General features: G+C 32.5%; 1 protein-coding gene across 1 annotated transcript; it reads left to right on the top strand.

Moving 5' to 3' along the window:
* Positions 1-6,636: 6,636 nt before the first annotated feature.
* Positions 6,637-12,581, top strand: LOC143062403 (uncharacterized). The gene is made up of 4 exons (XM_076234103.1): positions 6,637-6,752; positions 10,378-10,527; positions 11,498-11,665; positions 12,269-12,581. Exons 1-4 carry the CDS (start codon positions 6,662-6,664, stop codon positions 12,439-12,441), a joined length of 582 nt encoding a protein of 193 aa, XP_076090218.1. The 5' UTR covers positions 6,637-6,661; the 3' UTR covers positions 12,442-12,581.
* Positions 12,582-26,923: the final 14,342 nt, after the last annotated feature.

Below are 26,923 nucleotides of genomic sequence, written 5' to 3'. Positions count from 1 at the left end.
AGTGAAATTTGGTGTTTATTTAAATAGATGACGTTTAATTTGAAGTTATCATTTTATAATTGAACCAAATAAAATACGTTCTCAAAAATGCTATAGAAATATTAACACGGGTATCATTCGGTTTATCGAGTGAAATAGTCGTGAAAGAATATCTAACGGCGGTCAAGTATTGAGAGACGATCGTGAAAGCTCTGGTAACGGATCGTGAAAGACATTTAATGAAAATTCTAGGTCAGAATCTTTGGAAAAAAATCGCTTAATTTTCAAAACGCGGAACAAATCCGAACAAAAAAATATGTCTGTCAAAATGATTTAACTTCCTCAAAATAACTGTGAAGTAAGATTGAAAAAATATGCAGTACTTTATGAAAAAACACAAAAGGCGCAATGCATGTCTATGAAATTAATTACACATAACACGCTTTTTGTACCTATAATGGTCATATTTCAGTTTATAATGATATATTTGAAATTTAATCTTTGGTGTATCTGATAGTACAGTAAAATTAAGGTATGCTCCTCTCTTAAAAGCACTAATTTGTTTATGAAAACCTTGAATTTGTTGAATATCCATCAAACTTGATCGTGAAAGATCAGGCAACGCATTATTTTGATCGTGAAAGATAATGCGTGACCAGACTTATTACTAGTAATCAGAAATCAGTATTTCTTTTACCATTTGATAAACCTGCAACTGGTTGAAGCCTGTAATTATTTTGAGAAGGATGAACATTAAAGCTTTTTTTTTTTTATTCAACACTTTACCTCGAAAGTTAAAATAACAACAACTAAAAACGTCTCTAAATAAGTTTGAAAGATTCATCTCTGAGAATCGGTCAAGTGCAATTCAGTCAGACCGACACTATTTAGCCAATAATATGGATATGCAACGTTTAAACCAAAATGATATCCATCAAACAAAAAATTACAGCAAAACAACATCTTTCATGACTAATTTGAGATTGAACGATAACCAACATTTTGTGCAACAGTACTTTCTTAAGTTCTGTATATACAACGCAGATGTGGATTGATTTAACTATATACTACAGACTATAGAATACCAGAGCGCAAATGATGTAATGTCTCGTCTGCTTTACTTATGATAGTTAATTTTTGGAACGTCTATAATATCAAGGGTTTTACTAGAAGTGTCAAATGCGCTTAATGTATTTTTGTCCATCTGATGAGTAAAAGCCTTTTCAATTGATTTTTATAGTTCGTTCTTATGTTGTACATTGTACTGTTATACCACTATCTCAGGTTAGGGGGAATGTTGGGACATGTCTAATCCTGCCACATTATTTATGTATGTGCCTGTCCAAAGTCAGGAGCCTGTAATTCAGTGGTTGTCGTTTGTTAATGTGTTACATATTTGTTTTTCGTTCATTTTTTTTTATACAAATAAACCCGTTAGTTTTCTCGTTTGAATTGTTTTACATTGTCATATCGGGGCCTTTTATAGCTGACTATGCGGTATTGGCTTTGCTCATTGTTGAAGGCCGTACGGTTACCTATAATTGTTAATTTCTGTATCATTTTGGTCTCTTGTGGATAGTTGTCTCTTTGGCAATCATACCACATCTTCTTTTTTTAAATTATGATTGTCAATGGTCCATAAAAAGAGTGCAAGGTTAGATGAGCCATGACATACAGATCTCTACAAATATCCCGTAGACCAAACAAATGTGTTCCAATCTTTACAGTGCCTTAGAAACTGACAAATGTAAAAGTTATGCTTGGCCAATTAATTCGAAACATAAGGTCAAAAGTATATGAACCCTGACCGACAGCCAGACATAGACATCTTACTATCATTCAATATATCAAATACAATTGACGTCATCATGGTCAGATATGAAACATGCAGACAGACATGCCCACCATACACGAAATACCATAGCGCTATAGCATACAGGTATATATCCAAAAGGCTAGACAACATAAATCGAGCATTGCCGAATGATGCATGATAATGAGTTCGATGTTATTTGAAACCTTGCAGAAGTCGAAAATGTACACCTCACAATCATAACAACAGACAGTTATCCTAAAGCTTAACGAATCCGCGATACGGACTTGACCACAAAAACGAATCTTCATCCATGAAATAAGGCAAATTCGGGGTCAGGTGAATACTGTCTGACGGACATGTAGTTTATAGGATCCAATATACAAAATGTGGGTATCCTATAACTCGTGATAAGTGAGTACTTCACATGACAATAAAAAGCTTCATCCTACAATCATCCAACTATTTTACATTTCATTTTCTGAAAATATTAATACTTTGAAAACCTTAAACCTATTGAGGATGTTGACCTATATAGCTTTTCTCAATACCAATAACAGATATTAATTATGATATAATTGAAGAATAATTTGAACGTCTTCGTAGCATCAGATCTTTCACGATCCTTTTCACGATCTTCAAAAATGCGGTACAAGATCTTTCACTATCAGAAAAATCAATTTTTGTGTAAATAGTTCTTTATCTACCAAGTTTCAGATTATGTTTATACAAAATAACTATGAGAACCATTTGATTAATTCAAATAGAATGCCCTTATTCGTATTCGCAATCTGCCTTTTGTTGTTTTGTAATAACTATGTACTATTAAAACTGGATATTCTCACATACTGATCATAATGTTGAACCATTTTGACAGACAGTTTTATTTTGTTGTAAATTTGTCTGTGTAATTTATAAAATTAGAATATGTATTGACCTTTCATACGTCTTCTCGATTAAATGTCTTTCACGATCCGTTACCAGAACTTTCACGATCGTCTCTCAATACTTGACCGCCGTTATATATTCTTTCACGATCAATTCTCTCGACAAACCGAATGACACCCTGATTAAACGTTTATTCATCCACATCATTCAAAATGTTTTGTTTTTAAATTCATTGTAATCAGATGTAATCATAATTACTTTGCCAATGTAATTATTAATTTAATCAGATACTTTCAGAAATGATGTAATCATTAATTTAATTTAATCGTACAAATGACAAAGTAATTGTAATTTAATCAATTACATTGAAAGTAATCGGACCCATCTCTGCAAACTATTGAATGAAAACATCGAAATAACCTCAGACATACTTACAATCATTTTCGACAAATCTCTTGAGACAGGCAAAGTACCATCAGACTGGAACCATGCAAACGTTACACTAGTATTTAAAAAAGGAGACAAACATCATCCTGGTAATTATAGACCAATCTCACTTACCTGTATCTCATGTAAATTACATGAACGTATACTAGCTAGCAATATTATGAAACACCTTGAATCAAATAACATACTATATGAACTACAACACGGATTTAGAGCAAATAGATCATGCAAATCTCAAGTAATATCTTTTATACTCCAAATAGCTCAAAACAACGATAAAAATATACAAAATGACTTAGTAATCACGGATTTTACCAAAGCATTCCACAAAGTGCCACATAAACGCTTACTTTTCAAATTAAAACACTACGGCATCTCCGATCAGGCAATAAACTGAATTCAATCATTTTTATCTAACAGAACTCAAACAGTCCTTCTCGAAAAAAACAACATCTGAAAAAATTCCAGTAACAGCAGGCGTTCCTCAGGGCACTGTACTAGGACCAATACTCTTTCTTATTTACATTTTAATGACTTAGCTGCCTACCGTAAACACAGTCAAATAAGACTCTTTGCAGACGACAGCATTATCTACCGGCCTATTACCTGCCAAAACGATTGTCTTAAGCTTCAAGAAGACACAGAAGCAGCTATAAAATGGGAACAAGACTGGCTCATGTCATTTCACCATAACAAATGTAACATCTTAAGAGTCTCAACAAAGAAAAAACAAATACACTTTTATTACAACATGCACGGTCATATCCTAGAACAAGTACAATCAGCTAAATATCTAGGCTTTAAAATCTCTTCAGATCTCAAATGGAACAAACATATACAACAATCATGCAGCAGCAAAAGCAACTCAATCTTTATCATTCGTCAGACGCAATGTAAAAATTAGTTCAAAATTAGTGAAGGAATGAGCATATCAAACAATAGCAAGACCAAAACGTGAATACTGCTGTACAGTTTGGGACCAGAAAATATATACACACTGGAACAAGTGCAAAAAAGAGCTGCACGATATACTTGCAACAGATTTCACAACACCAGCAGTGTACCTGATATGCTTCAAAATCAGAACTGGCAAACCTTACAAGAACGAAGGGTTAATGGTTAAAACTAGATTACAAATGTTCCACAAAGTAATAAATAACGAAATTGCAATACCATCTCAGGATATTCTCATAAAAAGTCAGTCCAAAACAAGATCTACTCATCAATTAACATTCAGACAGCTCCAATGCAATAAAGGCAGTTTGAAATTCTCATTCTTCAGCCAAACAATCAAAGACTGGAAATATGTACCTATTGTTTTTATCCTAATTTTAAAAAAAAATGTAACAATTAAAAGTTCAAAAAAAATTGTAAAGTTTAGAAATTAAGAAAAATTGAAATTAATTTTAAAAAGCAACTTCAATCAGACATGCGCCAGAATGTAATATTCAAAGGTTGGTGGTTTTCTGTAACTAAAGAAGAAAATATAGAGAATATTGCATTGAGCATGTAATCAATCGCACTTCGGCGTAGCAAACAACAAGATAGCACCACAATGACTGAAAAATTATACGTTTTCCAAATTTAGATATTTTGTATGCTCAATTAAGTTATAGTTATTGAACAAGCAAGCCGGTATATACGATTTAATTTGCACGGCTGTGGTGACCCTAATTAACCCGAACGACGTAGTCAGGGCCGTAACTACCTATGAGGCAGGGGAGGCAACTGCCTCCCCTGAATTTTCTACACCATTTTTTTTTTTTTTTTGAAGTAATAATATAGGGTTATTGCATGAATATTGGCCAAAGTACGGCCTTCAGGATGGAGCCTTCACTCACCCTGAACAGCAACCTCAGCTTGTTTTTGCATAAAAATTGCTTCAAGTTTCAAGCAATACTGATTTTTCCTAAAGTAATGAAAAATAGCCATTTTACTGAGAGAAAAAAATCGGCCGGGGCTGTGCCCCAACCCCCTAATCTTGAGGGCCTCAATCGGCGGCCTCCAAACCCCTGCCTCCCCTGAATTCAAACCCTAGTTACGGCCCTGGTAGGAGTTAGAGGGTCATCCAGCGTGCAGATTAAATCGTATATACCGATTTGATTGGCCAATAACTGTTTTTACACATGACGCAGTCAATGTACGTGAACGTTTTAGAATTGTTGACGATATACCGCAATCCACGGATCCTAGGAAAGACTTAAGTTTCTTGTAGGGCTAAAGAAATGGGGAATACGACTTTGGTAAGTTTTAAATTACTATATTTTTTTTTAAATATTAAGACTTATTCTAAAATTGCGATTTAACGGTAGATTTTTTTTATCGTTTCTGTTAAATTTATTCCAAATTTTTATTCAATTAGTGACGATTAAGATTTTGACAAATTGTGTACTTTCAAATCGGTGTATGAATAAAATCATAACTGAAAGGGTTATTGAGTGTGGATGAATTGCTTTGAAAATCTTTCCCTCATTATGCTCAGAGAAAGACGAACCGAGGAAGATGTTATATTACCTAATTTAAAATTTAAAATGTTAAATAAATAGAAAATGCGTTTCGCTTTCCAATCTTTTACTCCCCCAACCCCACAAATTTCTTTTTATCTAATGTATTAATTTTTAAGACACGTCCATCTAAACGAAGTCGGATTGATCTTGCAGCCAATCCCCTCTGTTTTGAAACAAATTTAAATATCATCGATCCTAATTAAATTTAATTTAAAAAATCACTTCTTAGGAATAGATATTCAAAAAGTTTGAGTCTTAAACTAATCCAAATCAGATTTCTGTTATTGGGATATTCTTAAATAGATCTTTTTTGGCAAAAATTACAAAAAATTGTTTCAACTATGTTTCTGACTTTAAAACACTGATTTAAGATTTACGTTGAACCTAAAATATGATGAAATATTTTATGCCCCAGCTGAGATAAAAAAAAAATTGAAACTACGATGTTTGTACAAAGTTCAACTTTGTAGTAATATTAAGGCGGATGGCGGATTCGGCCGATAGGAAAGCGAATAAGTCGTTCACCCTTGGATAGTTAGTATCGTGTTTAAACATAAAATCGTCAATATTGTTTTTAGTCTCGCTACACTCTGTGATATATTTTTTATAATTTCAACAAACAACGCCCATTTCAATACCAGAAACCGCCCTAAAGGTATAAATTAACTGACACACTACAAAAAGGCGGACCAAAATAATTTTATATTTTTAAATATAAAATTTGTCAGAATATAAAGTTATGCAGTGCTTAATATTAGGAAAATTCTATAATTTCATATACAAGTATATATTTAAACTTAAATATTTACACGTAAGCGTAATTAATCGTTTTACTATTAGTATTAGATAACAAAACATATGTCAATTGAACAGTGATTATTGATATCAATAACTTGAATAAGTCATTCTTTAAAATAACATTTAATGGACTTTCCGCCGGATCTGTTGTTGCGTAAATCTAATCATATATGAAGTTATATATGTATTATTGAGTTTTGAAATAACAACTTATACCACATGCACGAAAATGATGCGAGCCTTCACAATAGTATTCATGGTGCAATTGTCATTAATTTCTGTGAGTCTTGGAGAACATAAGAAGTGGTCAGGGTCAGAAGGTACTTCATTTTTGATGATATTGGTTTTTTTTTGGTTTTTTGTTTTTTATTATTATTAAGGTCTTTCCTTTTTCTATAAGGAAAGACCTTACTGTATTTCTTCTGTTTATTATTATTCTTTTTCCGCCAAACTTTGACGAAGTTAGCAGCCTAAACCGTAAGACGTGTCGCTTTCATGTTCTCACTTTGTATCGGTGTCATGAATACCTATCCGGAACTCACCCTGTTAGTCGAAATATTTTGTCGGTTCGGAGTAATCCCTCCGAAACCAAAAAACCTTGTTATCGTTCCAACACCGTAACCGTAATAGATAGAAAAAAAACGAAGGGTGAAATTTGTTCAGGACCAGACCCTGGTTCTTCGTTACATTTGATTCGAAAAGATTCAACGACTCATTGGTAGGGTTATGCCCCTTTGAAAATTAACCGGTGTCGGTGGACCACCAAAACTCAGAAACCGTAAATCGTAGAGACCTAGGATCTTCACCATTCATCAACAATTCATGAGACTTTCAAAAATACCTCAAGGTCAAATGTGTATGTTGACCTTGACCTTTGACCTAACACCTTGTTATCAGAACAACTCAAAAACCATTATACTTACAGAAGTTTTAAATAGTGGAAAATGTTTGGGTCATTACGGCACAACTTTGTTACATTTTGACCGAAGAGATTTGACCTTTTTTTAAGGGGCATAACACCTGTTTTAGGTTTCTGGAAAGACAAAATCATCTTTTACTATATAACCAAAGGTCCTAGACCCATGGGGTCTTCGGCAATGACATTGGGGACTAATGACCTTGACAAAGGTCAAAAGGTCAAAGGTCAAGGTCATGTCCCATATAGCGAATTTGGTGTTTTTAACCTTATTTAAAGGTTTTTCAGTGTGTTTTAAAGCTTTTCAATACATTCTACGTCTATTTGAACATGTATTTTACATTACAAAAGGAAAGACCTCTCAATTGTTCAAGAACAATTGACAGTTTAATTATTATTATTATTATTATTATTATTATTACAATCTTCATTATTATGTATATTATTAATACTTTTGCTGTTGTCTTTTTCACAGTTTAAGAGATGCCGCCTTCAAAAATAAGCAGAAGTATTATCGTGATTTTATTATAAATGTTCTTGCATTTGTTATATGTTAGCTTAAAGTCAAGCTATAATTATTAAACCGAAAAACCTAATTATCAAAACTTGATAACTGTTACAAAACTAAAGTATCCATGTACCTAATATCTATATTGCTACAATTGACAAATACCTAAAATAATTTGGAAATAAATTATCTTTCAATGTTAAATCAAAGCACTGACGTACTGTTAACTCAGTTGACCTCAATATCTGAATGCTTGCAAATAAATCATTTATGATTCAATATACATGTATATGTAGACTGCTAGAAGTAACTTCAGTTGTTTCTTTTTTCCTTTATCAAATATTTGTATCAAATGTAGAACGATACTCTATCCAACAGATTATCAAGTTTTGTGAATGCTGAGGCCTGATTCACAGGCACTTGTCTCAGTATCCCCCACCCCCTATATAACTTAATATAACACAAGGTACTTAACTCGCATTTTTGAAAAATGCCAGTCTGTCGCAAAATTTCGTTATATGCCGATTTATCGGTTGTCGACCCCACTAAAATTTGTTATGTCGAAAATCTAAATTGATTTTAAATATCTACACAATGGTGTATAATACGACTACGTTTGTTGTCGGAATCATCCGTAGCAATCCTGCTCAAGTATGTCTGATCTTCATAGAAAAAAATACATTATGATACAATATTAATAGATCATAATATTTTTGTAAGGCACGGTAGAAATACACAATATAAAAAAGAAAATTTGGTATGACTGCCAATGAGACAACTGTCCACAAGAGACCAAAATGACACAGACATTAACAATTACAATGTATGGTTATGGAAAATGTGCGGTTATTGCATATGAAAAACCCAGTGTTTTTGTTACAAATATGTGATATAAAATATAGAATATTTTCCTAATTAGATAAAAGTTGGAAATACACAAAGGGAAAGTATACGAACATGGACGACACATATATATAGACAATAACTGTTCAGTGTCTTTAAATATCAGCTGTATTTGTACGAGGCTAGGAAACAAGGTGTATGCGAGCTTTTAGCTAGCTATTACACCTGTTTCGAGCCGAGTACAAATACAGCTGATATTTAAAGACACTAAACAGTTATTGTCTTTATCCTGCAATTAATTCTGTATACTATTTGTGTTTTAAAAGACAAAACAAACCCACATGTTTTGCATTTATTTTCGATTTTTGAAATCCCTTGAGGCCCGTGTAGTATTACGATTCAGTAATCACATATTCAGCTGAAGACGGGTTCGCAAAAAAAGAATCTCGAATGGTCAACAATACTACCTCGCTCAAAGTGAATAATTATCTATTTTAACATAACAACTAATTTCAACAGTAAAAACAAATAACAAAACATTGTCCAATTTGAAACAGGAGTGTACGAGTTGTCCTACGCTTCAGACTTGGCATTCACTAAACATGCATGCTGAAATTGACATGATTGTTTTTGTAACACAATCATACACATTCAAGTTTTGAAATCGATAGTTGTCATCTTAGAAAAGACTGCTGTTCATGTGTGTATGTTATCAGAAAATTGGTGTGACTCTTATTGCTCTAAAGAAAACATACAGAACGCATAAAAGTAATCGTTAATTTGCAATTGATACGTCATTGGAATGCGATTGCAATACACATTCTGAGGTCACGCAGGTTCATACAATACTCAGTCCAGCAGTGGGCGGAGCTTTTAAGCGATATCTGTATAGTATACATACAGCATAGCGATATCTGTAGGGCTGTATCTGTATAGTAGAACACCCAATTGCAGGATAAAGTAATTTATTTCCCGACGACCAAGGTGAGGATTTAAACGAAGACGATGATGATGATTTCCGCGAAGACTATGGTAATATCTCCTTGTTCTTACTGTTCTATAATCTGGATAATGTACAGCAAAGGTGTGCATTAACTACCTCAGATGTACTGGACAGTTCAAAAATACTCTTACCTTAGGGGCGGACGCTGGATTTTGAAAGGATTGTAATTCTATATTTAAAAAATAGTGTACAATGTCAATCTGAATTCAGTGTTTCATAGTGAAACCGGATAATTGTTTTTTTGTAATTTCTGTCAAAAAATGTATTTTAGAATATACAAGTGCCTATTTTGGGATCGAATTTAATGAGGATCATATTAAGTTTGTTTCAAAACAGCGTGAGGGGAACACTTATGCACATGTACATAGTATGTCCTTAATATCTACAAAGTTTCATGAAATTTTGTTGTGTGGTTTCAGAGGAGAACAGGAAAGACAGACTGACGGACATACACACGGACGGCCGGGTCAAAAACATTATACCCTTTGCAACTTCGTTGCGTGGGGTATGATAAAACATTTGATCTGATTTGAAATATTTGCTCTCTTACATCATACCTTTGATAAATGGTGGACATTTTAGTGATATCCTGTAAGGAAATATAACAGCATATATATCTTTCCATTCCATTTATTGTTTCTGTTTATAACATGTATTATCATTTACCTTTCTCAGCTGATTGGAAAGCTTATTATGCTTATCGGGATTACCAAGATTCTGCTTGGAGGAAAGCTTATCTGGATTACCAATATTCTGAAGCTGCTAACAAATATTCTAAGGACAAACAAGATAATGGTGATACTAATGAAGAATCAGATGAAAGAAGTAATTATAGACATTATTTAAATACGGTTGCATTTCAGAGTTAACCCTACCTATTATATTTTAAACATTCTTCAACACTGAGTTTTTTACATTCCCATCAATTCAAAATCCCATTTAGGGCTAAACTTTTCTGCCAAAAAAATATTTGCAAATAAGATGAAATATTGTTGGATACACAATGGAGCTTTGATCCTATGAGATTAATAAAAGATTGAAAGCCCTTTTGAAAATGGCTCTTATGTTAAAAAATTTCAGAAAAAATGTACATGGTTATACATCGCTTTCATCTTTTTTTATGATATATAATGGATATATAGAGTAATAATTTTATATTGTCTTAAAATATAACATTTATTTGAATACAATTGTTAGATAAAGGTGGAATGTGAGACTTTGACGATATTGTTGAATGGTTGTTCTCGTTATAATGCTACTCATTAACTGTTTGAATAAAATATTCAGTTTAGGGAAAATCATTAATGGTAAAGTGGCGGATCCAGGGGCCAGGGATTGGAATCCCCTTTTTGATGATTTGAATCGGACATATATTTAGAACACCCTCTTTCTCTTGGATTGGAACCCTTTTAAAAATTATCCGTCCCTGTGGTGGCGTCAATATTACGCGAACCTGCATTCTTTTACTATGTTATAGACAACATTCTATGGAACCACATTATGATAACCCCGTCACAACAACAAGGTTTAATACGACCAAAATTGTATACAGTCAATATAGAAGTGAATGCTTCTTTTATGAAAATGTATACGAAATGAAAACAAGTGACATTCTCAGTTGCATGAAGCGCCACTATTTTTCGCATTTCACACCACATACATTAACTTACTTAATTCAATTGTACTTATGAATGAATATTTTAAATGCAACTGATACAAATACTAGAATTTATAAGATTTGAGAAAAATTAAGAGAAATAGAAAAAAAACTTATACATATGATATTAATTTTCAGCAAATTGTGGCATTGGACATATTTGTGATAGATGTGATCATTTCAAACATATTCTAGTTGGAGAAAACTATGAAAAAGTCTGTTGCAAGAGCTGTAGTGAGCACTTCATTGCCGGAAATTACGAGGATGGAGATAAGACAATACCACACTGTGCCTGCATATACGACAGTAAGACTACACATGGTGTTATTCTTCAGTCTTTTATGTCCTCTTTACCTTATCACTTTGCAAGCATTTACAAAATTTTAATCGAATTCTTGGCAAACTTGGTATTAACTTGGGATATAAAAAGAATGAACAAATGAGACATTCTAAAATGCTAGTTACCTTTCTTCCGTTTTAGCTCAGCTCAGCTAAAGGGCAGTATGAGGTTCTGTCATCTCTTTGTGTTCTTCTTCTTTCATCTATGGTCCGGCGTCCGACGTATTTTGTTTTAAATGTTTTCATCTCGAAATTTCTGGACCAATAAGAATCAAGGAATCTCTGAAAACATTGCTTATATGACAAAGAATACAACATACGTGTATATTAACAAAAAGAAAAATATTTATAGCTTTAAAATTGCTGCAACATATCAATTGTTATCTTTGAGAATTGTGGTTAATTCTCATATTCGCTTAAAACATGGCTGCTATTGTTACAGAAAAAAAGAAATTTGAACAAATATCAATAAAAAAAAATTCTAATCTTGTGAAAAAATCCCATCATAGATAGCAGATTTAACATTTGCACGCCAAAACAATATTTTCTTTATTTTTATTCTTTCTTTAGAAATAAAAGGTGATTGTTGGAAGGGACTTGCATGTTCAGCATGCGATAAAACTGTTGTTGGAAATATCAATGGAGTTCCAGTTTGTTGTGAAAACTGTGAAAAAAGTGGCATTAGATATGGACGTGAAGGTAAATATTCCACCTGTGACTGTCTTCACAATGGAAAAAAGTAAAATCACAAAAATACTGAACCCCGATTCAAAACGGAAGGCTGATGATCATGGAATTTAATGTATCTCATAATTTAAATGTGAAGTAAGAAAAAAAATGTAAAATTTTATATAAACAAATGCTCATCGGAAATAATTAAACTATCTGACGAATATCTCTAGCAAATCATTTGATTGCAAACAAAATACTTTTTAAAAAAAAGGCGATAATGACTGTTTTTACATTATATATTATGTGCATCATCATCTACTGGAGGATAGCATAGTGGAAACCCACAGTCACCAATAATAATAATTTACCTTCTTGTATTTATTTTATCATTGACAATCAGAATAATTCCCATATATAATATTAACGTGTACATATTTTTCTATTTTAGTTGTATGTGATATTTCTATTATACCCGTATTAAGTTGTATGTGATCTTTCTGTTATACCATTATTTTAGTTGTATGTGATCTTTCTGTTATACCAGTATATTTTAGTTGTTCGATATGTTGTTTTTCGTTTGATATTAAGATTATTTTAGTTGTTTTTCCATTAAAATTGCTAGTATATATTATTTTAATAAAAATATACAACTGCATGTAGATATTTGAGAACCTACCCTGACATAGCATACATGTTTTAAACTCCGATATATACGCAACTTTAGAATTATAAGTTGCATTTTTGTATGATTGAAATTAAGATCATTGCATTCTTATATAATAGACCCAACTAACCAATCATCATACCAATAAATTGTCATATATTTCCACCGATTTGAATAAAAGATATCCTACCTTTGTCTTAAATATAGAAAAGATTAAATGACACAGAAATTAACAACTATAGGTCACCGTACGGCTCCTGACTGGTGACAGACAAGTACATAAAGAATGTGGCGAGGTTAACCATGTAAGCGGGATCCTGACCCTCTCCCTAAATTTGGACAGTGGTGTAACAGTATATCATAAGAATGAACAATAAAAACCTGTCGAAAGAGGCTCAACTCATCAACTGACAGCTAGCTTAAAGCCAATAACAACTTATAAGATAAGTCATGCATCTAAGACTAAATTATTATTGTATTTGGCAAAACTTTTAGGAATTTTAGTCCTCAATGCTCTTGAACTTCGTAAATTATTTGGCCTTTTTAACTTTTTTGGATTCGAGCGTCACTGATGAGTCTTTTGTAGACGAAACGCGTGTCTGGCGTATATACTAAATTTAGTCCTGGTATCTAGGATGAGTTTATCATTAATCATTACACATTCAACATCCAATGAATTTAGTGTTAAAACGTCATAAACAGTCATAGAAAAACATGACTTTGTGCAGCATCTAAGACTAAATTAGCAATCATTACACATTAAATATCCAATAAATTTAGTGTAGAAACGTCATAAACAGTCATAGAAAAACATGACCTTGTACAATGCTAAGATACAGATTCATCAATGTGCATAAGAATATAAAAATAATATTACGTTTGCTTTTAATTTTCTTACAAAATCAATATTAATACCAATAAAAACAATTTTCAAAGATCTAATTACAGTGTTGAATTGGTAACATTTTAGAAAAAGTTATTTATAGGATTGATAAGTTTACCAGGATCGTTTCTAAATTTCCGGATACGATAAACAACATCTCTGTAAAAATGAGGATGTGCTATCCCGTTTGAAATAGTTTTCTACATTCAGGGACAACAAAACTTCAAACCAAATCTTCATATCAATGGAAGAATTTAGTAACGGTTTAAAGTAGTTTGTATTACGATACAATTTATCAATAATACATAGATTACTTTCATTAAAATCCAAAACGTGACAACATACAAGAGCACAGGGAACGAGTTTGGTTATATATAAACACCATAGATCACCATACTATGGTGCAAAAGGAACATCACCATTAAAAAAAACGAAAATTAACAATATGAACGACAAATCGTCTTTTTTGTCGTATATTTGAATGTGGAGTTTACCGTGTAAAACTTAAATATCTAAATCTAGAAAAGGACAGTATCTATCGTTATTACCGTTTACATTTGATTGATTTAAAGCAAGGTCCTTTTGATAAATTTCGGCAGTATATTTAGAAAAAAAAATCATCAAGATAACGGTAAGTGTTGTTGAATTTATCAATTAAATGCAATTTAGACGGGTCTTTACTGAGTTTTTTCATACACTCAGATTCATAACAGAACAAACACAAGTCTGCTATAAAAGGGCCGCAATTAGTGCCTATAGGAATACATACAAACTGTCGATAAACTTTTCTGCCGAAACGTACATAGATATTATCAAGGAGAAAATAAACAGCTTCAATAATTTATCACACCTGATGAGTCTTTTGAAGACGAAACGCGAGTCTTGCGTATTAAATTATATCCCTGGTACCTTTGATAACTATTTTCATCACTGGGTCGATGCCATTGCTGTTGGACGTTTCGTCCCCGAGGGTATTACCAGCCCAGTAGTCAGCACTTCGGTGTTGATATTAATATCAATTATATGGTCATTTTTATAAATTTCCTGTTTACAAAATTTTAATTTTTCGAAAACTAAGGATAATCACATCCCAAGCATAGATTACCTTGGCCGTATTTGGCACAACTTTTTGGAATTTTCGGTCCTTAATGCCCTTCAACTTTGTACTTGTTTTAGCGTCACTGATGATTCTTATGCAGTCGAAACGCGCGCATATTAAATTATATTCCTGGTACCTTTGATAACTAACTTCAGTAAATACCAGCTAGGATATTTACCTTTCTCATTAGAGAAGAAGCCTTTAAATGAGTTGCAGCAAATACATATAGATATGTTTGTTTACTATACGACTCTTTGTGTCTAGAGCACACGGACTATTTTCGTTTTACCACCACCACATTTTTGGCTGATTTGTCTGCCGGTACAAACTGACTTATACCCCAGTACAAGATGTATGACCTCATCACCAAAAAATAGATTAAAGATAACATTAAGGATTTTATAGTCATTTTTTTTGTCAGGATGTTCATTTGTTTTCCATCTTTAACTATGTGGAAGCACTCTTGAAATATTCGATGATATTGAGATATCTACAATATCTTTGAACAATATTTGTGTATGTGTGTGTAAATTGTATTTAACTGTTGGCCAGGAGATCTTAAAAACTTTGCCTCTTTCCTGTTTTAAGATTATTCAATTTAAACTAAACGTTCACATTTTTCCTTTAAGTTTTTTGATTGGCCGAATCAGCTACCATGCAAATATGAACTACCATAAAAGTGTGAAGCTATGCTTTGAGAACATCATGATATGTTATAAACTTATTCATTCTATAGTTATTCCAGTTACACTCAAAACAAGATAGTGAAGGTATTTATTTTTGAATACTACTTTAGTTTGAAAAAAATATTTTGAATGATTTGCTTTTTGAACTGGCCTGTTATTTGTAGAAAAAAAATTAGCTTAGTGTATTGGCAGTGTTTAAAAATTGAGCTTAAACATATTTAAAGTAACGCATATGTTACATCCGATCAGAGTTGTGTTCCAGCAAATTATTCATAACACAAGATAAATCAAGTTTGTCCTTGAGAATGTCCAAAGGTTGGTAGATGGTCATGTGGAAGTCTGCTGCTACGTAAAAAGGATTTATCTGTAAAAGAAAAAAGGTTTCGTTTGGAATATATCATGTTTATAATATGATATTGGTTGCGTTGACAAAGTGATTGTGTGTGTTAATGTATGTATACAAGAAATAAAAACATGTTTCAGAGTTACTGTGAAACATATTACACTATAATGAAGGCATATCAAACTTAATTACCAATTATATATATACAGGAATTAAAAGATCTGTTAGAATTTACTTACTTCATTTCTTGCATAAGAACAAATCATTGGATTATCCTTATTTTGAAATAGGGTAAACATTGTTTTATATAAAAATTAAGAAGAAACTGCATTGATACAAACAAACGATTCAAACAAAATGTAATGTATATATGAGTATTTTTCATAAAAGCTATAATCATAAGTTCAAATAATTTTTCACGAAAATTGTTATGAATCATACTATCTAACGTTCATTTAAACTATAATGGAGATTGTTTGAATGATAAGTGAGCTTTATGAAAATGAAATTTGTCTTTAATTCTTTTGCAGCACATAATTTGTCTTACCTAAATCAATTTCATCTGAATTGTTATCTTCTAAACATATATTTCCAAGTAGGGGATACTGTCCCGAGGGACAAAGTTTGTCACCAAAAAACTGCTGAAGAAGGATGTGAGTTTCTTTCATTTCTCTCGACATCCTTTTCTTGTAAACTGGAATTATAAATTTACATAGATGCATATAAAGCAACAAATATTTCATTTAGTATTATATCAAATTATGACTAATATCGAATACTTGATGCTCGAAAAATAAAGTAATATTGAAAATATAAGTATAATCGTCGTAACCACAATCCCGCCCTTCTTATACAATTAAAATTTGCATGAAAAGACAAACAGTATATTCAAAACAACAGATGATATGTTCTTCAAATTTTGTGTGGCGGTATATATTTAACACACTAATTTGATAAATACAAATATTTTTGGAAGTGATGCAATAACAACTTATATACACATGGAAAAAAGTATTGTAACACCTTGATTTTTTAAAACTTGAAAAATCAGCCTCTTTTTTTGGATGAAATATAGTAAAATATGTGTATAATATTATTGAAACATAGTTTATGATAACATTGGCATTGAAACGAACAAAAAATGTTTGAAAAAAAAATGATTTATATAACCACAATTTTAATACCAAAATGGAGTGTTTTTTGTGCAAAAAAATGCATTTTACAACTTTTACTGTGGTCGAACTTTACAATGTCAGACATTTCAAAATTAATCCTTAGATGACTGTTCATATCATGGTTGATCGTTATACACCGAAGAATTAGTACTTTGTGCGCAGCCACCATTCAAACGGATAACCGCATCTAAACGTCTTCTGATTCCTGCCATAAATCGACTAATTTGTTGCTAAGGTAGCAGCAACCATTTCTGATGACGGGCATTGTTTATTTCATGATGTGTTTGAACTGGGGTGTCCTTTTGCGCACTTTCCGCCCAATAGTGTCCAAAATATGCTCGATATGGTTGAAATCCGGGCTACGATCGTGCCAAGGAAGATGAACCGAATTCCATTTGAACATTGGATCTTCCTCCACGATGCTAATGTCCAACTTTGGCGAGCTCTGCACTACATTGGATACGGAAAACTGTGTGTCTGTTCGTTGGCAAAGGTCTCCGAAATATAACGATAACCAGTAGCGATGAGTCGATCTCAAACAGTTTTTGTTAAAAGGCTCCTGTATGGCCACCACTCTCTTTTTAGGATTGTCTTGTATGCAATGGGTTTCCTTCTGACCAACCTTCATTATGCTTGATTTTCCTTAGCAAATGGTATAGGGGGTCTTCATTATCTCGGAATGTCTTTAACAGCATTTATTGCCTGATTTATTCTCAAAACGACTTATAGAGAAATGGTGATGACCAAAAATACGTGCAGTTTTTACAGCGACATCCCTGCTTCCCTTATGCTGATAATCTGCCATCTTGCTGCAGTTAAGAGTTGTCCAGGACCCATTATAAGATGTCAATCACATAACTTTAAAAATTTGGTTATTTAAAGGGTTGAAAACAATGAGGATAAAAACAACTGTTTTGCTGTTTACGGGTACAGTAGCTGCATGTGCAGATAAAAAATTATCGAGTCGATATTTTTTTTATTAAACTCAGGTGATACTTAAATAATGTTTAACTAGTTCTATTTTACCAAATTGTATCCCAAAAAAATGAAAAGTGTTTTTTTAATTTCAATTTCAATTTGGTGTTGCAATACTTTTTTCCATGTGTATATTTATTTATGAGAATATTTTCTGCTCATGCATTTTCTGCCAAAAATTCTTTAACTAGTATTCCCGTCATAAAACACATGCAGTTTCATAAACAGCCGAAGACCACAAATGGGTTTTGCAACCCAGCGAGAAAATCCCTCACCCGAAGGTGGTTCTCAGCTGGCCCATCAATACAATTGTGTACTAGTTCAGTGAAAATGGCACTAAACTCCAAAACATATTAATGAACTAAAATTTAAAAAAATACAAGACTAACAACGGCCAAATGCTTCTTGGGACAGGCGCAAAAATGCAGCGGGGTTAAACATATTTTGTGAAATCTCAACCCTCTCCCTATACCATTAGCCAATGTCTGAATGTATGCCACTTTTTATACTAACAATTTTGTCAAACTGCTTGGTTTTTTTTTCGAGTTCATGCATTGAAGTTTGAATGCGATTGCAACTTGAGCACTTAACAACTTAAAAACTTACATTTCCAAAATTTTATTATCAAAACTCATTGCTATTTTCATATTTTCATATTAACAGTTATATCCAATACGACATTTTTTGATTTGGTATTAATACTTACTTGGTGAACTGCTTACATAGTAAATCAAAATAAAAAGAAAAACTATACGCATTACAGCTCCCATTAAACAAAGATTTAAGAATTGAAAAGTTTTGAATGGCCAAAACAATGACATGCCAATTTAACGTTTTCTTTCAATAATATGAAAACTAATCTTAACTTCGATAAATGCGTACAAATCTGTGACATCAAACCTTAAGAATTTGGTTCCTCCTTTTTCATTTCACTGTAAACTATTTATTTGCATCAGTTAACTCTTGAACTAAATAGTTGTGGATAATTTTCGCTCCAAAAAAAATAATGTGTTTTAACAGATCAGCGATAAATATTGACATCTGACATTTGATATGTAAATATGTACTTTTATTATGAATCAAAGCGTAACACACCAATTTGCTGCGTTGGACCCTAATTCTAATTTTTAACGGAAACCTTATAACCAAAAGGGATGGACAAAAACGTGCATTGCCAAAGACGCACGGTTATTTTTACTTTGAATCTTGGTATTTATAAAAAAAAAAAGTGTCTGTTTTCTTTCTTGTTTGAATTTTACTAGCTGTAATCAATCTATTTGTTTCTTCCTTTGAAAAGTGTGTCACACGCTGTTTCCAGTGACCTATTATAGCTTACTTCGTACTTTATTTGGCTTTTTGTAACTTTTTTGGATTCGAGCGTCACTGATGAGTCTTTTGTAGACGAAACGCGCGTCTGGCGTATATATAAAATTTAGTCCTGGTATCTATGATGAGTTTATTTACAATGATACATGGGTTTGACTCATCGTGGAAGGTCGTATGGTTCTGAATAACTGTTTACGACCCCTTTAATCTTTTCCGTATGGCTGTTTTATTAGCACTGTTAAATATATATCTTATTATTTTCATTTTGGAACGTAATGGAACATTCTAATACAAAGTGAAACAACAAAAATACCGAACCCCAAGTAACATTCAAAATAAAAAGGTTTATCAAATAGCAAAATTGATTACTTGACGTTTGATATCCTCGGTGGACAAATTACCAACCAGAAATGCCATAAAATCAGTGAAAGTAATTTAAATGACAACCGAACATGTGTATATATATATAAAAAAAAGAATCATTTTATAAATATCATGCGTTTATAGTCTTTTTTCTCTTTGGATTTACGTTTATCAGGAAAGCTCATACGTAATTCAAAAGCCATTAATGTAAAATGACAAATCTACATTAGGAGCTTTACAACCAAAAATAACCTAAAAGAATAGCAAATTTTAACTAGGCTAAACTTTCCATGAAGGGGTTGGATAAGATAGGCAGAAGATGCCAAAGGCGCATTCAATTTAGTAAGTCCTGACTGAACAAGTAAAGAAAAAGACCACAATACAAACAACTGTAAACAAAACAGAACATAGGAAAACTAAAGACTGAGCATACGAACACCATCAAAAACCGGGGGTAATCTCTGATGTTGTGGAAGGGTAAGCAGATCCTTCTATACATGTGGCACCAATCGTGCTGCTTATGTAAGTACAAATCGGTGATAAATTTAGTTCGAAAGGTCATAGTCGGGGAAAAGGGGACGATATTTTGGACTATTGGAACATATCTTTGAAACAAATATATCACAACGGTCAACCATTTCGTGATGGCGTCCGTAAAATTTACAAAGGGGTAATGGAACATTAATTTCTATATAATGTTAATTCGTCAACAGGATATTTAAGAAATTATGTTATTAATCATGTCAATCACCGAAACACTGGTGACTGAGTTGATGATACCAACAGTTGATGATACCAACGGGGATTAACAGTTCACCAACTGAGTTGTCAAACAAGTGCTACTAAAGAAAAGAAAAAAACGCAAGAAGATGTTTATATTGAAAAGGAAAACGCAAATACAAAAACATCTTCCGTGAAAACACACTTTTTTCCAACACATTTTGTAGATCTGATTTTTTTATTTTTGGGTTGAATTATATAATTATCATTACGACTCATAATGACATTGCTGACAGTCAAAAATTCAAAGAATTGGAATAACATACACTAAGACTCACAAGTTTAAAAAGGTTTAGGGATGTACCAAATTATATATAATATAAAATATAACTTAAATATGTCAATAGAATTAATGTAATTATACGTCCATAACACTCCCGCCATTTCCAATCTTTAATCATTTAAATGTTCTGCAACAGATGTCAATAACATATATAAGTAACCTGTAAGTTCGTACACCTGAAACGATCTGTAAAGTTCATAATCACAATTTTATTAACTTTCACTTTATACATGTATCAGAATATATAATTACTGGAAATGCACCGTCCCAAAGAGTTTCAAAAAGACAGGAGTGCCAAATAGGATTTTGATTTTCCCATTCTACATGATATTTTAACAGATACCAAGCGTTATAAAATTTCCTAAATTACATAGGAAACAAGAACGTTCCGAGCAATACTGCTGAGAAACGGTAAACAAAAGATGTACAGAAACAATCGACTAAATTTAAAATTATTTGCTTACCAATTATAATCCATAAGCCTATTACTGTGGTACTTGGTCGAAGTATTATTTATCATCCTGCTAAAATTTAGCAGTCATCATCTGCTTTTTAAAAAAAAATTGCTTTGCCTTTTTTATTACAGGATACAATAAAACATGTGGTGACTAAGTCTTCTTGTCCGTGTAAACATTTCCATCACCTGGAATTTGTTATTCACGTACTATCGTATTCACTTCCATCTGAAGCTCGTCTCTATTAGAATTAACTAAATCAAAGTTTGTTTTACCAGGTTAACTTGCTCTAAGTCATCGATTGTCACTGTCAAATTTTTACGTCAAAAACTTGGCCAAACGAAAAGCTCTACTGTGATTGGATAAGTCCACCCAAGTTTCAAGAATAATAGGATGATATTCTATTCGATCCAAGTCCATCAAAGTTTTGATCAAAGTTCTTTTTGACGGTTGTCATTTTCCAAAAAATCCATAAAAAGCTTTGACCAAGCCTGAAAACTTTCATAGGGACATCAAGCCTGTAGCTCTAAATGTCCCACATTTTATTTATCGTTTTAGAGGACATGTCAGAGTCTAACGCAGATAATAGATGATCATGATCAATAAATAGGTTTGTTTCTTATGCAGCAAAATAGATATCAAAGGTACCAAGATTATAATTTAGTACGCCAGACACCCGTTTCGTCTACATAAGACTCATTGATGACGTTCATATCAAAATAGTTATAAGGCCAAACCAGTACAAAGTTGAAGAGCATTGAGGACCCAAAATTCCAAAAAATTGTGCCAAATACGTCTACGGTAATCTATGCCTGGCGGAAAAATATCCTTAGTTTTTCGAAAATTTAAAAGTTTTGTTAACAGGAAATTTATAAAAATGACCACATAATTGATATTCATGTCAACACCGAAGTGCTGACTACTGGGCTGGTGATAACCTAGGGGACGAAACGTCCATCCGCAGTGGCATCGACCCAGTGTTGTGAATAGGTTTGTTTCTTATGCAGCAAAATAATTATCAAAGGTACCAGGATTATAATTTTGTACGCCAGACGCGCGTTTCGTCTACATCAGACTCATCAGTGACGCAAAAATCCTGCAATCTGATTGGTTAACTATCCCGGTGTAAATAACACCCCACCCTTGTTCAATCCGGGATAAATTAAATTTTGCCAATATAAAGAAAAAAAATATGGAAATTAAAAAAAAAATGTAAAAAAAAAAATTATTAAAAAAAATGTAAAAATAAACAAAATTTTAAATTTAAAAAAATAAAATTTTAGGACAAAAATTGAAAAAAAAAAATTTCCCCCAGAAATAAAAAAGAACACAATTTTATTTCTGAATTCCCAAAAAATAAAGAAAAAAGTATTGGACAATGCGTAGCAACATCGGCGTTGAACAAATGTTACACTGGAAATTTTTCATTACCATTTTTCAATTTTGCATCCTGGTTTAGACTACAATAAAGTATAGCTTGCATCAATTATTTCGATTCTGATTAGGACAATTAAGGTAATTTATATGTCCGATGTGTATAAGTGTAGAGGGTTTGTGTAGGCTCTTCCATGAACTTCCCCTTTTTATTGATAAAACGACTGGCAATGTGCTTCTTTAAAGGGAGGAGTTTTGAACAGCCAGCATGAACGGTCATATCTATGTCAAATATGTCAATTTCGAATTGCAACACATTACAGTCATAATATATGAATTAGTACGAGTTTGGAAGTGTTTCAATATATTAAATACATGCCAATTTGATTAAATTCATTACTCTGCAGTGGTCCATATACGCATATGCAAACAAATTTGATTGGATTAAGAGCATGGGTTTATTCACAAAGCGAAAGAAGCACGTCATATTAGAATTTAAAATAAGTAAAGGAATTGTTCATACGAAATACATTTGTTATCTTGGTATAATCATGGGTGTACGGAATTTTACACCGTTGTTGAAAATTAATACACCCATTCGGCTGCGCCTCAGCGTGTATGAATTTTCAACAACGGTGTGAAATTCTGTACAGCCTTGATTACATCAAGATAACTAATAGTGTCTGTTGGTACTTTAAAGATCATCATGTTTTTTGTGCTCTGAATCAGAGTATATCATAAGCTTATTTACAATAGAATTATATTTGTTTATACGTATTGCTTAGTATATGAAACTCTTTGATTGAGTAACATGTACAAAAAATGTATATCACTGTAATAGAAAACATTTTACAACACTTTAAAGCTTCAAACATTTAAAGAGGTCAGGTGTATTTCCCCTATTTTATTTCACTCATAGGGTTTGTGTCGGAAAGTTTTTGAACCTTGGAACTCGAACATTAAAGAGGCGATGTAGTTTACTTTTAAAAATAACTGCCAACGGTTGTACTAAAAAGGTAAAATAAAAAAAAACGAACTCAAAGGAAAATTCAAAACGGAAAGTCCTTTTCGAACGCCATAATCAATGAGCTTAAACACATCAAACGAATAGAAAACAACTGTAATATTCCTGACTTGGTACAGGCATCTCATTATGTAGAAAAACTTGATTTTATAGCTACCTAAATATCTTTTGTATGAGAGTGGCATAAAAATCGACTATATTGTCAACAACATTGGAGAAAATCAAACAGAAATAATGGGAAAAAATGTTTTTTTTTTAAATAGTGTAAAGACACTTTGTAGACAAAGTACATGAAAAAAAATGAAAGACAACCGAACAAAAATGACCATAGCACAAAGAAATGACGGGATGTATAAATACCGAGCCAGGCAACAACAATATTACAAAAGATGGACTAAATAGTAAAGGTTAAAAATATTATAAGACTATACATGTAACTAAGTTGAACAGCATCGGTACCTAAAATCTACACTTCAATATCATATGTATTAAATGGGAAACTGGAACGAATTATTTATCAACAAGGTCATGGCACTTTCCGATGAGCCTTTAAGAAAAAGAACGAGACGTTCTTTGACATAACCCTGGTTCATTAACTTTCTGCTGAGACACTGGTTACGTTTTATAAAGTATGAGAAGCAGCTGCAAGCTCTTGAATACCGAATAAGTTGGATAATATATATCCCATATGCAGGTAAAGTTGGTATATTGCTGCTAAGGTGGGATAAAATATATATAATTTCAAAATTAAAATCGTCTCTATTAAAATATATTTTGATATTACTGAGATGACCACTTATGTCAAATTCTAGGTAAGCGTCTATAATGAGGCAGAGGAAGCCGTGTCTGTTGTTTTTTTAATTTTAATTATGGGGGATATATTAATAGAATCCAAACAGAAACATTTTTGATATTTAATGGAATCAATATACCTGAATGTGAAAGTAAATGTTTTGGCTTCTTTGATCCCCTTGTTTTTGACAAGTGTCTGAAGGAATTTCGACTCATTTGCAAATAAGAAGTTGTCGACAAGGAGAGGTGTACAGTTTGTTCCCAAAGAAATACCAACAATTTGATGAAACATACTACCCAAAAATTCAACTAATATGTTGTATATAAGAAATCCTTTGATCACTCGTTCGTCTGTGTACTGAGCATGTTTTACCTTTTGTTCACAAAAATATCGTATGGCTTCCCAAAGCAATACATTTATATAGCGTATGCTATCATTTTTATATAGAAAAGCATTGTGGATTATTTTTTAGGTGATTTTTCAGTTTCAAATGAGGAATAGTAGTATATAGTTCTTAAAACCAAAAGTTTTGATGTAATTAATTACAGAGAAAGATCGAGTTTAAAATTATCCAGAAGTTCTTTCAAGCTTTTTAATACCACTACGCGAGTAAACAGTTTTACTGGATCTTCAAAGTTCTCCACGAAATCTCTTTCTAAATTATTAACAACTCTTTTATCAGCAATCAAAGCCGGGCTTCAAACATATTGTGAATCAGATATTGATACTAACAAATTCCAAAGATCTTTTAGAGTACATACAATCTAAGACTCTCTAATCTTGCAATAGTATTAAAACATTTGACTTTTCTAAACTTTACCCAAGTATTCCCCATTCCAAACTAAAAGACAAATTGAAATAGCTGTAAGCTTTGTTTCGTAAAAAAATAATGGCGAACGCAGATAAAAGTATCTTGTCTTGGGGAGGGATAACTCCTACTTTGTAAAGAACCACTCTGATTCAAACAAAAATTATCTGAAACTAACATTATCAAGATGCTTGATTTCTTGATTGACAACATATTTGTGACGTTTGGAGACATATTTTTCAACAGAATGTCGGCATTCCAATGGGAACCAATTGTGTCCCTCTTCTTGCCGACCTGTTTCTTTATTATTATAAGGCTGAATTCATACAGGAACTTCTTAAAAAGAAAGGTAAGAAGTAAGCAACATCCTTTTACTTTACTTTCCACTATAAAGATATTGTTCTCGCAATAAATAATTCAAAATTTGGTGACTATGTTGAACGCATCTATCCCATCGAATTAGAGATAAAGTTACGTCTGCCTCATATCTTGACTTACATCTAGAAATTGACAATGAGGGTAGGTTGAAAACAAAACTTTACGACAATGAGATGATTTCAGCTTCCCAATTGTGAACTTTCCATTTCTATGTAGCAACATTCCAGCAGTGCCTGCATACGGAGTATAGATCTCGCAATAAATACGATATTGCCACGCTTGTAACTGGTGAAGTTGAAATCATCCCTTCGTAAATTTTACGGACGCCATCAAAAGTTGGTTGACCGTTAAGGAATAACTGTTTCACAGATGATATCGGATATGTTTCTTAAGTTGTAACTACAATCCACTTCCCTTTTCACCACGAATGTGGCATTCCGAATTAGACTTTTAACCGGGTTTGTAATAACTTGAGAACACGATGGGTGCCACATGTGGAGCAGGATCTGCTTATCCTTCCGGAGCACCTGAGATCACCCTCAGTTTTTGGTGGGGTTCGTGTTGCTTAGTCTTTAGTTTTCTAAGACTATGTTGTGTCTTTTGTGCTAATATGTGTCTGTTTGTCTTTTTATTTGTTAGCCATGACGTTGTCAGTTTATTTTCGATCCATGTGTTTGACTGTCCCTCTGATATATTTTGTTCTTCTTTTACAGTATGTCTGACGGCCATTTGTCACTGCAGACAGCATTTTTGTAAATCTATTGAACAATTCCATTGTAGAACATGCAGATGAGCCGACAATATACCGTTGTTTGTACAGAATTTAGTGAACCTTAAGTATCCAATAAAAATAAGGTATGTCCTCAGATTTGCTGTTCAATATAATGTTCATTGAAGCCACGAATGACCTACGATTTGCAATTTTTTTTATTTTTATCAAATGACATGTTTTTCTATATCATTAAACGTACGTGTTCAAGAAAATCTTGGTTTGTTTGTTTGTTATTGTTTTAATTATTATAAACGCGTCTCCGTCAGTCAAGGTTGTTTCCCGTTTGTCGAGAAATAAATGCTCTTGTTGAAATTTAAATGCTTAGATGCAACACGAAATCTTACACAAGGTTTGTGGTGTATGGAACTTCAT

This window comes from Mytilus galloprovincialis, chromosome 2 (assembly GCF_965363235.1).
Source record: "Mytilus galloprovincialis chromosome 2, xbMytGall1.hap1.1, whole genome shotgun sequence".
In the NCBI taxonomy this organism is placed as follows: domain Eukaryota; kingdom Metazoa; phylum Mollusca; class Bivalvia; order Mytilida; family Mytilidae; genus Mytilus; species Mytilus galloprovincialis.
The sequence above is the reverse complement of the archived record's forward strand: the minus strand, read 5'-3'. Positions and strand labels throughout refer to the sequence as shown.